General features: G+C 38.2%; 2 protein-coding genes across 3 annotated transcripts in view; one reads left to right on the forward strand and one right to left on the reverse strand.

The window, feature by feature from the left end:
• The first annotated feature begins 439 nt into the window (after positions 1–439).
• Positions 440–10483, forward strand: STAMBPL1 (STAM binding protein-like 1). Its single transcript, XM_010000027.1, has 10 exons — positions 440–523; positions 1772–1989; positions 3429–3504; positions 4957–5052; positions 5629–5980; positions 6474–6598; positions 7473–7610; positions 8247–8359; positions 9358–9457; positions 10185–10483. The coding sequence occupies exons 1-10, from the start codon at positions 440–442 to the stop codon at positions 10239–10241; spliced, it is 1359 nt and encodes a 452-aa protein (XP_009998329.1). The 3' UTR covers positions 10242–10483.
• Positions 10484–11900: 1417 nt separating this feature from the next.
• The window catches only part of ACTA2 (actin, alpha 2, smooth muscle, aorta), an 11129-nt gene continuing 7524 nt past the window's right edge, over positions 11901–15505 (reverse strand). For both annotated transcript variants that reach the window (XM_010000028.1, XM_010000029.1), the window contains 3 exons: positions 15222–15413; positions 14082–14263; positions 11901–12156 (listed from right to left, as the gene is read on the reverse strand). In XM_010000028.1, coding sequence (XP_009998330.1) covers positions 12013–12156; positions 14082–14263; positions 15222–15413 — 518 coding nt within the window. In that variant the 3' untranslated portion in view covers positions 11901–12012. The remainder of the gene's footprint in view (positions 12157–14081; positions 14264–15221; positions 15414–15505) is intronic.

Consider the following 15505-nt stretch of genomic DNA (forward strand, 5'->3'; position numbering starts at 1 on the left):
ACAGGTTCTGTGATTAGTCTTTGAACTTTTGTGATTTTCACTTAATGCTTGAAAGTTGGGGGTTTTTTGTTTGTTTGTTTTTGTTTGTTTTTGCTTTGTTTTCTAGCATGTTCTTATCCATTATCGTAACATTAGAACAGGTCAGCTAGTCTGAAGTTGTCTTGCAAGCCCACATGCATTTCCATTTTAAGTTCTAGATGCCTGGTAAATTTTAGAGTATTATTAAATATGTAAGTAGCGTGATAGCAAAGTAATGTATGCAGGGATGCAAAATTCCGTGACATTTGAATGTATTTCTAATCTTAATGACTTGTCATATTTTTTCCAGCACATGACTACAATCAGCATATTTGTGTTGAAGTTTCCCTTGGGCTAATAAACCCTGAGGCAGCTGGCTGCAAATTTTGAATGTTGTGTAGATATTGCCCTTTGCTGTCAGATGGAGACTTTGGAGGAAAAGAGTGATCTCCTAGGTTTGCAGACAGACAACAACATGGAGCAACCATTCACTGTCAGCTCGTTGGTATGTATTACAAACAACTGTATTAATGGCTGAGCACCCTCTCTTTCAAATAGGAAACAATTCAAGAGAGCCGTTTGGCAATGCTCACTGTCAACTGCAAGGATCTCTTCTTCCCTGCTTCCTTCCATGTTCTGCCTGATAGTTCTGTTGGAATGTATTTCATTTCTATATATTTGATTTACAGGATTTTAGCTTGTTCACTTGAACTCTTAAAAACCTGATAACAAAAATATTTTGAATACAAAGAGTAAAAATTTTCATTAAAGTAAGAGGAAAAAACTTGCAGAGACCTATTATTTAGCTATTTATCAGGAAGGTAATAATTATAATAACCAGCTAAGCTTCTTCGGTAGAGTTAGTTCTAACTTGTTAGACTTTAAGTACCTCATTTGAAACTGGAAATGAACATTTAAAGTGAACTGTTAACTCCCCAAGGGAACTTACTGTTCATTGCTAGGAGAGCTATACCCAGCAGTCATACCCTATATATCATGTAATAGGAGTCTGACAATACAGGCCCTCCTCCAAATTATTTCAATAACTTAAGGCACAGCCTTATAGAGTTCCTTGTGTGGAGGACTCCAGCACACTTTATTTTGCCTATGGTACTTTGCTATCCTCCAGTCCTTAGGTACCTCTCCAGCTCCCTCAGCACCCATGGGTGTTTTCCATCCAGACCCATCGATTTATGGATGTCCAGATTGCTTAGCTGATCCCTAACCCAATCCTCATCTACCAAAGAAAACTCCTCCTTCATCCTGACTTCTTCTGGGACAGGAATCTGGGAGTCCTGTGGAGAGTCTGCAGCAGTAAAGACAGAGGCAAGGAAGACGTTCAGCACCTCTGCCTTCTTTATATCCTCTGTCACCAGGACACCCACCTCATTCAGCAGTGGGCCTATGTTGCCTCTAGTGTTAGTTCTATCTGCAATGTATTTGCAGAAGCCCTTTCTATTGTCTCTAACAATACCATTATTATTATTATTAATAATTATTATATACAATTACTATAATATATAATTGTATAGTTTATAATTATCAATATATTATTAATTATTATTGTTTGGATTATAATCATCATTTATTTGCAATTGAGAAACAGATTGGAATGTTTCAACTGTGGCTAGCAGTGAGCAAAACAATGCCTATTTTGAGAAAAAAGTTTTCCCTTGAGTTTTTTGAATTAGCTCACTTACTGAAAATGAAACGCAATACCTGGTTCTCAGCTAATCTCTCTGTTCTTTTTCAGAAAAAGCTGGTAGCTATTCCTGATCATACAGATGTCTCTGTGACCCCAGAGGAGAGAGTACGTGCCTTAAGCAAACTTGGCAGCAACATCACAATCAATGAAGATATCACTCCACGTCGTTACTTTAGATCTGGAGTAGAGATGGAACGAATGGCATCAGTTTACATGGAGGAAGGAAATCTGGAGAATGCATTTGTTTTCTACAATAAGTTCATAACGTAAGAAACAATCTGTAGTCATTACAGCTTATAATTCCAAGTAAACTGAAATGAAGAGATGCAGGCCAACTGAAAACGGGGCAATCTCCTTCAGATTGGGAGGAAAATGCTCAGTATGTTCTTGCAGAACAGCTTTGTTCTTTAGAGATCTTTATTCTAACCACAGGCTTTGTTGTATTTCCATCTCAGCTATCAATATAGTAGTCCTATCTATCTATTAATCATCATGCATGAACTAACCTAATATAGAGAGGTTTAAATTTCCTGTAGCAGGCTATGCTATGAGAACTGTTTCCTGCAACTTATTCTGTATCAGTAACCATGAGGTTTAAATATAGTGAATGGCTTAAAAAGCAACATTTAGATAAGATTTCTGAGCCTGTATTGTTACACCCTACATTTGTCTGCTGATCTAAAAGATGGTGTTATTGCACTGTTCTTCAAAAACATGAACAAAAGTCTTTTTGCCTTTTTTTACTTTTTTTCCCCAAACGGACTAACTATAATTTATTGTTTCTTACAGGAGGAATTGCAAAATCCATGGTATATGTTCATTGTATTATTATTTCTCCCATCCAAAAAAAACCCCAAGTCCTGGTAGCTTTCATTACAACTCCCAAAACAGCCAACTGAAAAATACATCAGTGGCAGATTAAATTTTTTAAACTAGCTTATTTTGCTGTAGGATTGATTAGTTTATTTTCTTACTTCTGAAAGGTTTTTTTTATATATGTATTTTAAATTTTTTATAATGTGAAACCTTTTTTCCTCCTTGTCTTCCTCATACTCTGAAAACTAGGTCAAATCTTTCTTATTATCCTTAAGTTTAAATGTATATGTCTCTATAAAAAGAGACACTGGAGGTCAACACTGTACGAATTGCTGAAAGAATTATATCAGCTGTGTATTCAAGACATTTTGCAGCTGTAGGTTGCTATGATTTAAATGTCTGTAGCTTATTAATACTGCAGTTAGCTCTACAGCTTGATTTAGTAAGAATAAGTGCTTTAATGGTAGTCAGTGCTGCATCTTGGAGTTCACATTTAAAATTCAACATTTCAGCCAAGGACAGATAACAACAGTAGAAATAGGATTTATTAACACTGGCTAGGATAAACGGTGCATTGGAGTGCTCTTTTCAGTGCTGGCTACTGGTTAGTCCTTTTTCTAACCCAGCTCACTACTAAAGAAAATGAAAACACATTCAGATGTAGAAAACAGCCTCCCATTAATTACCCTATGTGTATCATACAAGTCTATACAAGAATCTAAGTGATGGTTTAAACAAATGTGTAGAATCTTCTCCAAAATCTTCTCCAAGTCATCTGGAATCAAGTGTTTAACAGTTATATGAAACTGGTTTGTCTGCCAACATAAAAGCTATTGTGGATATTTCTTTGGCTACTGGGGATAACACACATGCATGTTTAATTTTCTAGGTTGTTTGTAGAAAAACTGCCCAATCACCGAGACTATCACCAATGTGCAGTACCAGAAAAACAAGATATTATTAAGGTAAAGTTATGTTTTCCTGACCTTTAAAAAATGTTTTCCCCAGAATCTATTCTTTTCCAGCTCTCTTTTTCCCTCAGTGTGCACATAGTCCACAGCAGCCACCACAGGTTGAATTTCTGATACCTTTATACACCAGTCCTTCATGGTTTATTTTGGTTTAATCAGTTGATCATTACTGGAAATGAAATTATCATTCTGAAAGGTGAACAAGAACGGTCTCTGAAGAAGTTGATAGATTGTTGGAAAACCAGGTACATCTATTTCTGAAAGTTTGTGTATTAAAAAATACACTAATCTAACCGTACTTAGAGTTTGATTCTGGTCCCAACTATGTGAGTGGCTAATGGTCCAAAATGACTATTGCAAACAGAGGGGAAAAGGCAAATGTGATATTACTGGTGTCTGTGCAGTATTTTATTTCCTGGTTACCAAATATGCATTGAGCTGTGTTTTACCAGATTTTTTCCTTCACTTGTATACAATATATTTCCACTTTCTTTTTGCTTGCTTTTTTTTTTTTTTTCTAAAACAGAAATTTCAAATACAGCCTTATACTGAGATTAAATGTCTGAAATTTCCCAGTGAGAACCATAAGTATCTCCTTGGCTTTGTGTTGCTGTATTTGCATGCTTTCTCTTCTGTTAAAACTGAGTATTGCCATATTCAAGGCCAAAATGCTTCATGACAGATTTTGCCTGTGGACCACAATCTAGGAAAACATCTCTGTTGAGAAAGGGTATCTAACATGCTCCCTCCTGTGGCACTTGGAACCACATGGTGTCTTTTCCTCCCTTGCCTACAGGCTCTAAATTATTTTGTAGTAACCTCTGCATCAGTAGAAAACATTGAGCATTTTTTTGTTTTTCAAAACTAAAACTTTTTTCTTCCAGAGCTGTCACAGGAAGCTTCACCTGTAGCTGTCCTTCCAAATACATGTCCCTCCACGCATGCCTGATCCCCCTGCTCCAAGCCTTCCTCCCCCCCTCCACCCCTGGCAGCTGAGATGGGCACATTCAGTCATGTTTCTTTCCAAGGAGTCCCAGAGAATAATGTCATGGTCCTACCACTGAAAGTTCAACTTAGCCTTTTTTTACAAATTGCAACTACAACAAACATGTTCGTCATCACCTGCTAAACAAACCAGAGACACAGATTGCTAGAAAAACAACCAATCTTCCCTTGAGATAAGAAGTACTCATGTCACTTGTTTCACTGACATTGATTAGCACAGCTTTATTGAAATTAGTGAACTGTAGATGTTTTATAATCTACTTATTTAGTATGTGTGTTTCTTCCTTTCTTTTCTGGAAGAACAGCAGTATTTATTTTAATTTTATTTTATTTTTTAAAAAAATATTTTTAAATTCTGTGTCACAACTGAGTTTATTTTCCAGGTATTTTTTTTTTTTTAATGAAAAATAAATTTATTTGCCTTTCTCCCCCACCCTAAAGAAATTAAAGGAGGTTGCATTCCCACGGACAGATGAATTGAAGAGAGACCTTTTAAAAAAGTATAACTTAGAATATCAAGAATACATGCAAAACAAAGTAAGTAGTATGTTGGTTATTGTTGGTATGAATGTTGTTGGTGGGTTTTTTTCATAGAAAACTTTTAAATATTAGGCAGTAAAATGTCAGTTGTACAAGAACCCAATCAGGCTGCATAGAATGACGTTTCCAGATAACAAAATGGGTTATGAAAGCTATCAGAAACCCAATATGCTAGTGGATCTCATGTTGCATTGCCAAACATAAGGGCTTATACCTGTGTCTGGCCTCTTCACTGTCACTATTTTGAAAAGTCTTTTTTTGCATGACTTTATGATAATGGCTAAATGAGGCAAGAAGGGCTGTCACTACTGAGCTCAGAACACAAAGCACCACAGGTACACACATTGGAAGCTTTGTGTTATGTGTTAGGAGTTCCTTACTGTATTTCATTCCATGTCATACCACTTTTGGGGATGTAATTGTATTTGCCAGCCCAGCAAATAGGTTGCAAAAGACTCAACTTTTAATAGCAGGATTTGATTGCTTTATTAAACAATTAGATTGCTTCTTTCCCTTTATCTTGGTAGCTTTTCTTAGCATTCTGAGAATGTGACTATTTTGCATATGTTTCAGAACAAATGTAAAACTGAATTTCTGAAGAAACTAGAGCATCAGAAGCTGATAGAGGCAGAGAAGAAACGAATCGCACATATGCGGCAACAGCAGCTTGAATCAGAACAGTTTCAGTTTTTTGAGGATCAACTTAAGAAGCAAGAATTAGCTAGAGATCAGAAAATCAAAGAGAGCATGGTTGTGTCTGAACAGATAGATGGAAGTATGCTATCTTGTATTTCTGTGCCAGAAAACAATTCCTTATCTACTGCCCTGCTGGAGAAAGAAAGGAGAGGCACGTCTGGCTGTGCCGGACATTCACCTCCAATTAACCGGGTTCTGAAGCCAGCAGCTACTCTAAGTGCTGTTCAGAGTAAGTGCAGAGAACTTTTTTATAATTTTATTTTTAATTTTTATCTGATGTACTCACAAGATTTCTATCAGTGTCTTCATTTTAAGAGAGATTAGTTGAACAGTTTCACATTTTCCAGTTGAGTACCAATAGATTGATCTGGAGATTGACCCTCAGTGTCCAAATCTTGTCAGACAAGAACCTGCAGTGGAAAGCCCTGGCCTGGGAAAATGGCATCAGCTCACTGTCACCTGAGGGGCAGGCAAGTGAGTGTATTTTATGGGCTGGTAATATCAATTTAGGGTAAAAATTCTTGTGCTCTTGATTTATTCATATTAGAAATCTGTGATGTTGTAGGTATAATTCTTTCACTTTGAATAATTTTCTGTAGCTATGTTTTTTTCTTTTTTCTTGTTTTACAGAGCTTCACTGTGTAAGCTGCAAATGCTTTTTAACCTCTCTCTTTTTTTTCCCCCTTTTTTGTTTCTTTTTTATTTGTTTGTGTTTTTGTTAGCTCAATTGGCCGAAGCACTCAGAGGCGTCATTTTGCCCAGGGATCTCTGTCACAAGTTTCTGCTGCTGGCAGAGGCAAATACAGTAAGAGGAATAGAGACATGTGGAATTCTCTGTGGAAAACTGGTAAAGTTTAACCCTCACATTTGTATGGGGAAAGAGATATTTCATAGTGCTGTATTTTCCTGTAATGTATCAATTTCAGAGCAAAAGCAGTTTTAAAGATTTTTTAAATGTAATTATTTTCATATTACAACCTAAGTGGTCAGTTCAGCAGTGTAGGCTTGCCTTACTGGGAAACATCTGATCAAAGTATGCTGCTGTTGTTATAAAATGGATTGAGTTTTTCAGCATGCTGTACAATACAGGCTTTTTCAAGTACTTTCTCTGGCATTCATCTGAGGTAAGTGAGGTTTAGTTACAGGACAATGAAATATAAAGACTGTTAGAATCTACTGGAGTCATCAAATTCATAATGGCACAACAGAAAAAAAAAATCTCACCCATTGAGCTATAAACCATCTGATTTTCAAGCTGTTTTTTTTTTTTCCTTTGACCTCCATAATTTAATATCCTTTCAGAGCAGGGAAAGGTGTCATGGCTGATGCTGTCATACAAATAATGTTAAAGATTATGTCCAAGTGTATTTAAATTGTATATAGAGAGAATAGCAAAGAGTATTGATGTTCCAAACTGAGTTATAGTGTTCTCCATCTTTTTCAGCATTCTTTTAAGTTTTTTTTTAGGGACATCGTCTTCATACTCATCTCTGTGAACATTTTGATCCAACAATCTCATGTTGTTACTAATCTCTCCCTATATGTTTTCATGATAAAATGCTAAGGTGTATTTTCATCCACACTTAGTCAGTAGAGCTGCACTGGGATCAGTAGATCTACACTGCTCAGTTTTAGCAGATGGGCTGATATCTTTCAGATTCCAATTCAGCATTTGTTTACGAGTTCGTTTGTTCCACTCTGAGCCAGAGTTTGTTTTGCAGACACATAATGAATTTACTATTACCCATGTAATAGTGCCAAAACAATCTGCAGGACCAGACTACTGTGACATGGAGAATGTGGAGGAATTATTTGGTGTTCAGGATCAGTATGATCTCCTCACTTTGGGTTGGATCCATGTACGTATGACTCATAGATCCTGGCTTTTCTATGTCAGCTCTACATAGTATGTGAAGGAAACCTTGGCAATAACAAACTAAAACCAATAATGAATAATCTAAATTATTTGGCTGCCTTATTTCTAATTGTATTGATGTAAATAAGCACTAATATTCTCCACATCTGAGTATTTCTTAAGGAAGTTCAGGCCTCTTGTTAACACAATGGGCCTGCTTTTGCCATTGCAATTTTTTTTTTTAATTTGGGGGTATTTTATTACTTTCTAATGCCATTTATTTTTCTACTATATTCAAAATCTGGGGGAGAGTATTGTGTTGTTTAAAATTTAAGTTAATTTCACTCTTAGGGATTTTGAACAATCAGGTAATTTTCCTGTATCTTGTGCTTCTTCATTCCACCTTTTTCCCCATAATCAGAAAATGGCTTGTACATCTGATTGTGACTGTACCTCCATAAACCTTTTACTGAAAAGCCACTCTAGCAATTTAGAATCTAGGTTAACAAGAACTTAAGAAACCAGCCTGGAGAAGTACTGACCCTTTCATGTGTAATTCTATTGTTTCTTCTTAAATGTCTGTCGACCTTGAATTGTAAGAAATATTTCATGATGTTGAGTTTTCGCTTTCTTTTTCTAGACACATCCAACACAAACGGCATTCTTATCCAGTGTTGATCTTCATACTCATTGTTCTTATCAGCTAATGTTGCCAGAGGCCATTGCAATTGTTTGTTCACCCAAGCATAATGAGTGAGTTATTATTTTTTTAAAATATTTTTTTTAAGTGATATTTAGATATTTTCCCCTGCTCATTATCTTAAAATTTGATCAAAAGCAAACAGCACATCAGCTGGAATGTAAGGCAGGAATATTGTATTGTGAGTCTGTTTTCTTTAAGTTGTTTAACCTTACATTCCAGTCATACTATGCACACAGTACTGTTTCTGGCTTCTCTCCCAGTTCCACATTTTAAATTTTATCTATTTTTTACACTCTGCTCAACCAAGTAGTAATGACAGGAGCTGTTCTTCTAGAGACCTCATTGTCAGTGCCCTACCACAGACCTATCTCCATTCTGCCTGATAAAGGAAGTGGAGGGGTTAGACACATTTATCTAGGATTACATGAAAATTGTAGTTTGGAGAGTAGAGAGATAAAGATCACAATTTTAATAATAAGGTGCTGGGTTTGTATTTCATAAAATACAAACAGTAAGCATCTGGAAAAACCTGGAATTGTGTAACAATTAACATAAATATTTATAATGGAAGAGGTTGTGAAGTCTGCATCCTTGGAGGTATTCAGCACCTGACGGGATACTGTCCTTGGCAACCTGCTCAAGGTGACTATGCTGGAGCAGGACCATTGGACTAAACAATGTTGCCTCTTAAGTTGACCCTCTAGAGTTCAGGAGTGAAACGCACTCCCTAACACCTAAGCTGCTGCTTTTGTTCCTGCCTGAATCAGCCTCAGCCCCTAGTAGGCTAACCTGACTAATGGGAATAGCACCAGAACTGTGGGGTTTTTTTTCTCCTCTTCCCCTCCTCATCTCTTTCTCTACAGGAATACAGCTCCACTTGATTAGAAAGATCATTAAGAATCAAACCCAAGATTAGCTCCTGTGTGTCAGAAGTTATTGAGTGCCATCCTGTTGTTCTTCTGTTAAGCTGAGCAATATTAGTATGTTAAACCTTGGACTTGTATTATGGGAATGATATGTAACATCTGTTTCATCTTTTGCTTTTCAGCACTGGCATCTTCAGGCTTACTAATGCTGGCATGCTAGAAGTTTCTGCTTGTAAAAAGAAGGGATTCCACCCACATACAAAGGAGCCTAGGTTATTTAATGTAAGTATATAATCTGAGATTTTTTTTTGACTATCCAAATTCTTGCCCATGGTTCTGTTGCAAGCAGAAATTACATATGCTTCAGGTTAGGTTTCTTCATACTCCCTGCTCCCTGCATTTTAATAATCCATTACTGCTACTTCACTGACAAAGGTAGACATTGGACTCTCCTTAAGCAGTCAATAGCAGCCATGAGATGAGTGTTACACACTGCTATTAAAATGATGGCTAACCAGAGGCAGTTACCACCAGTCACCACTTCTACTTACTTTCAGAAGCAAAAGCCACAGTTTCAAGTAGGCATTTTTCCTCAGCTCTTGAGTTTGCTGAAAAAACACTCAGTTCATCTCCCCAGTACTGGTGTCCCAATAGAATAGCCCAGCTGCCAAAAAGTGCAGGTTGTTTGTTTTTGGGTTTTTTTATGAGCTTCATTGCCCATACTTTACCCCTAGCTTCTCACAAGCCTTTCTCAGTAACTACCTTATCATTTGATAGTAAGCAATATCCTCTTGAGAAATGTGTTTCTGATTGTACTTGTAGTGCTTTTTATATTCAGCAGGCTATATCTGTTCAGGTTTACCTCTGAACAGGCACAGCAATAGGTACAATTGAAGTTGGATAGAAAACCATAACATTAAGCAGGTTCAGAGAATTAAAAGGAAACAGTGGCCCTCGTTATTTTAACTGAAACTGATTTCTATGAGTAATTGGTTGATTTCTTCTGCAGCCATGTAACCATGTGGTTGGGAAAGACACAAAGATAATTGTGCTGGATCTGAGGTGATGCAGATGGATGATAGAGGTTACTATACAAACGGCCAAGAAAAAAATGGATTCCTCTTTTGCCTACATTTTCACAAATGACTTTAATATTTATACATTTCAGATTGAATGGTTTGATATTTATTGCTCTAGACTGTTTTGAAGTTATTTTGTTGCTCTGTCAAGATGGAGTTCAGTGGCATTATCCCCTAATCTGTAGACAAATCTCATCTATAAAACACAACAATAAAATGAACTTCAAACAACAGTAACTGTGTTGAAATATGCAGTGTGCTTTTTGTTACTTGTTGTCACTAAGTGTTTTCTGAGAATTAAAGATTTTTAGCAATAGTTGACATTTCATGACTTCCAGGTAGGTAAATCTGTATTTCCTGTAAATTTACATTATATGTAGTATATGCAAATACATCAATTTATCCCACCCCTCCCCCCCACCCCACCCCACCCCCCCACCCCCCTCCATCCTTTTCTAGCTGAACTTTGAGCTAAGTTATTAGGCAGAAAACACTTGGGAAAACTCTTTACCTGAAAGCTGACTTTCATCACATCTTGGTATAGCAGAGATGCATCAGAGTCCCTTGGGAAAGTGTGTCTTCTCCAGCAATGCATTTGTAGAAACTTTTATTTGAAATTAAATTCTTACCCTGAAAGATCCAGGAAAACTCAATCTGGAGTTAGATAAAAAGATCTAGATAGAGTTAGAAGGAAGAAACATACAACATTATTTGCTCTTACAAGAGTTTATTCAGCATCTGTTCCAGGAACCTAGTTGACTTATACTTTAAATAACAAAGTTAGTACAAAAATGTTGAACATGTTCCAACAGTCAGAAGCTGCACAAGATTTGGAACCCAGGGTTACATAGGCATGGTAAATAACAGGTGTTATTGCAAAGAGCTTACAGTTTGAAAGATAATGAATAACAGGCAGGTGAGGTAAACTATTGAGTTTTAACAGGGAACTAGGTAACAAAAATAAATAGCATCCTTTATCTTGAACTCAAATGAATATATATTGCAGCACGTTGCTCAGAGCTGACCTTTTGCAGGTCTGCCTCAGTGGATTCTTTATTCATATATATACTTTTCAGACAGTATTACTGGCATTAGCTTCTATGCATATACTTCTAGATGAAAATCAGTTTTGATGTATTTAAGACTATAAGTGAAATGAGAAAAATCAAAGAAAATTGTCTAAATAATAATTAAAAAAAAGACAGAATATTGTAGTATGCCTCATACATCTGGGCCACACGCTGTAAAAAAATTAGCTTTTCTAGCATGAAAGCTGTGAATTAAGAAGTGACGTGGCTAGATAGTGTTTCTGGATAGAGCAGATGCCGAGTGCACATGCTCATCCTGGTATCAAATACATCTCATGTTTCTTTGGTACTGCCCTGCACTTTGGAAACAAAATCAAGACTGGGTCTGTTTGCAGACTGAAATGTTCACTGAGGCTAAACTTTGGCAACCTGCAGCCTGGTAGCTGAGCATTTTCTAGCATTGGTGTCTTTGAGCAAAAGGCACCACGTCTATCAAGCCAAGGATGGTGTAGTAACAAATCCGTGTCACAAGATGGCGCATCAAACCAGCTGTGAAGGGGCCTCCACGGATGTTTAGAGAGTTCTGGGTTGTTTGTTTTTTTTTTAAGTTGGAGTAATTCTCCAATTAATTAGAGTAATTACGATGAAGGATTTATGGAATGAAATTGTAAGAATGTATTTTCCTGAACGCATTCACAGTGATACACTAAGGAGAAAAAGATAAGGCAATTTAAAAGCATTTGCGGTGAACGATGGATGGGCCAGCTTCATCATATTCCTGCTTGCTGATCCACATCTGCTGGAAAGTAGACAGGGAAGCAAGGATGGAGCCTCCAATCCAGACGGAGTACTTACGTTCAGGAGGAGCAATGATCTGTGTAAGAAATAAAAGCATTAAATACAACTATCCACTACAAATAAGTTTTTAATACAAACTTTGTATAAAGGTTTTTTATACAATATTTTATATTAATATAAATATACAATATTTTATATTAACAAAAGCACTGTACCTAGGTGCTAGTGTCATCCCTGTCACTACAGTAAGTCATTGCTGCAAGCAGGAAATGTTAAATGTTCTCATTTAAGTCCGAGTCTGCATATGAGTGAAGGGGAGATCATAGAATCATAGAACTGTCCAGGTTGGAAAAGACCCTTGGGATCACTGAGTCCAACCATCATCCCTACTCTACAAACTTCCCTGCTAAACCATATCCACCAACACATATCCACATCCAAACAACCCCTAAACACCTCCAGGGATGGTGACTCCACCACCTCCCTGGGCAGCCTATTCTAGTGTCTAATCACTCTTTCTGTGATTTTTTTTCCCCTAACATCCAGTCTAAACCCACTCTGTTGCAGCTTGAAGCCATTCCCTCTTGTTCTATCACTAATTACCTGTGAAAAGAGACCAGCACCAACATCTCCACAATGACCTTTCAAGTAGTTGTGGACACTGATGAGGTCTCCTCTCAGCCTCATCTTCCTCAAACTAAACATTCACCGCTCCTTCAAGTGTTCTTCATAAGACTTATTCTCTAGGCCCTTCACCAGCTTCGTTGCCCTTCACCAGCTTCGTTGCCCTCCTCTGTACTCACTCCAGCACCTCGATATCTCTCTTGAATTGAGGTGCCCAAAACTGGACACAATAATCCAGGTGTGGTGTCACCAGTGCTGAGTACAGAGGGACAATCACCTCTCTACTTCTGCTGGTCACACTATGTCTAATACAAGCCAGGATGCCATTGGCTTTCTTGGTCACCTGGGCACACTGCTGGCTCATATTCAGCCTCCTGTCAATTAGACCCTCTAGGTCCTTTTCTGCCAGACAGCTTTCCAGCCACAATTCCCCAACCTCTCTACTTGTTTCTCCAAGGATAAAAAAACTCAATCATCCCATGATCACTGTGCCCTAGGTGGCCTCTCCAACTTTTACTTGCCCCACAAGATCTTCCCCATTCACAAGAAGCAGGTCCAGGAGGGCACCCTCCCTGGTCAGCTCACTTATCAGCTGTGTGAGGAAGTTCTCTTCCACACGTTCCAGGAACCCCTTGGAATGTTCTGTCTCTGCTGTGTTGTATTCCCAGCAGATGTCTGGGAGGTTAAAATCCCCCAGAAGAACAACAGCATTTGACTAGGAGATTTCTCCCAACTGCTTATAGAAAGCTTCATCCAGGTTGGAAGGTCTATAGCAGACTCCCACAGTGACATCAGCTTTATTGGCCCTTAACCTAATCCAAAGACTCTCAACCTCATCATGATTATACTTGATTTCCAAACTCTCACAGCATTCTCTAACGTACAGGGCCACACCACCCCCTCTCCTTCCAGAGATACTTGCTCTGGAATCATACAATAATAGCCCAAGAGGGCTTGGAAAAATGAGTGACCTGTGGGGCACTCTTATTGGTGTAATTGATAAAAGCAAGGAATTGGAGGCTTGTCAGAGGCTCTTTCTTTTGTGAACTTGTAGGTCAAGAACAAAAACAGTATTTCCACTCTCCTATCTCTATCAGCCAAAAAGGGCTCATGCACAGCACCAGAGGAAAAGATATGCTTCTGGGTTCACACTATTCTCCTTTGGCCATGTTACGGCAGTTGGCAGAATCTACCATGAACAAGGAAATGAGAACAACAGCAACAAAGTTACCAGGTGGTGACTATTTGCTACAAGGTACAGACCTGATTCAAAATATGTACAGAGCACTTACTTTGTCAAGTGTTGCTAAGTTTCATTAGATTCTTAAGGACTTCCTACATGCCAACTCAAATAGTCTACAAATGAGCATGCCTTACCTTGATCTTCATAGTGCTGGGAGCCAGAGCAGTTATTTCCTTCTGCATCCTGTCTGCAATACCCGGGTACATTGTAGTGCCTCCAGACAGCACATTGTTGGCATAAAGATCCTTTCTGATGTCTATGTCGCACTTCATGATGCTGTTGTAAGTGGTTTCGTGAATGCCAGCAGACTCCATGCCTGGGGAAGTTACAGAGGCTCACTGATGAAGCAGCTCCATATAGAGACATTAAATTGTTACCACAGAACTGACAACAGGAACTTTTGGAAGACATCAGTCTTCAGAGTTGTGGAAATCTGGAAAGTCATTCTGCAGCTGCCTAAATTATTTGCTTTGGAGTTCATTGGTGTACAGCCCTCCCCTCCACCTTACACATACAACTTGTCCTTAAAAAGAAGCTGGGGGTGTGGAATAGTAAAGTTTCCACTAGACTTTTGCAGGCAGTCTCAAATGTCCTAAGAATTCCTTATATGGTCTTGAAATCACTTGGTTTTGGCTTTGTTTTTTTTCCTCCCCTTTTTTTTTTTTCTTTTTAAATTGAGCCAGCTTGGAGACAGAACAGTCAAAATATGTCCTAATCCCCCTAAGTATGCAACCCCTTCATCTATGTCTGAGCTGAATTTCCGCCAATTGGCAGAACTGATACTGGATTTCTGTGTGACCTCACTGCAAGCCTTCCTCCATGGCTGTTGATTAGCCTGGCATTGTGTTGGCTTTGCTCTGCAAATGTGATGAACCATAGATTCAGGATTTGGAGCAGTCTTTTGGAAAAATAAAAAAGTAGTGCTCCCTGCAAGCACATTCAAATTCCAATCCTCACACTATTTAGAGAAATGGCTTTGTGGTGTTAGTTCTCACAGTAGCCAACTGCACATCTTACAAAATGGCATGGGCTCAATGCCAGAAGTTAGGAATAAACATTTGGGTTTATTTTGGGAAAGCGTTTCAGATTATTGTTTGGCATGAAGTTCCTCCCACCGTATGAATACTGCTGTTCTAAAAGATTATTTTATAATGGGTGCTAAGACATACTCGTTTACATCTAAGTGAGCTGGCAATGGGATGCAACTAAAAGAAAACAGGGACTTGAGATTTATGTGCAAGTTACCACCAAGACAGAACAATCATTCAACCTACCAATGAAAGATGGCTGGAAGAGAGTCTCTGGGCAGCGGAAGCGTTCATTTCCAATGGTGATCACCTGACCATCAGGAAGCTCATAGCTTTTTTCCAGAGAGGAGGAAGAGGCAGCAGTGGCCATCTCATTTTCAAAGTCCAGGGCCACATAACACAGCTTCTCCTTGATGTCACGGACGATTTCACGCTCCGCTGTCAAGAAGATTCAGTCTTTAGAACAGTGTTCAGGAAGAATCCAGCCATGTTGGCAGGTTACTCCCTTTCATTCTCCAACACCTCCCCCC

The sequence above is a fragment of the Chaetura pelagica genome, unplaced genomic scaffold (genome assembly GCF_000747805.2).
Source record: "Chaetura pelagica isolate M959 unplaced genomic scaffold, ChaPel_1.0 scaffold436, whole genome shotgun sequence".
In the NCBI taxonomy this organism is placed as follows: domain Eukaryota; kingdom Metazoa; phylum Chordata; class Aves; order Apodiformes; family Apodidae; genus Chaetura; species Chaetura pelagica.

Coding starts and splice junctions, on each gene's coding strand:
- STAMBPL1 (XM_010000027.1), top strand. CDS start 440: ATGGAGACTTTGGAGGAAAAGAGTGATCTCCTAGGTTTGCAGACAGAC. Junction 6,599..7,472: donor GAATTCTCTGTGGAAAACTG/GTAAAGTTTAAC, acceptor TTTGTTTTGCAG/ACACATAATGAATTTACTAT. Junction 9,458..10,184: donor AGGAGCCTAGGTTATTTAAT/GTAAGTATATAA, acceptor TTTCTTCTGCAG/CCATGTAACCATGTGGTTGG.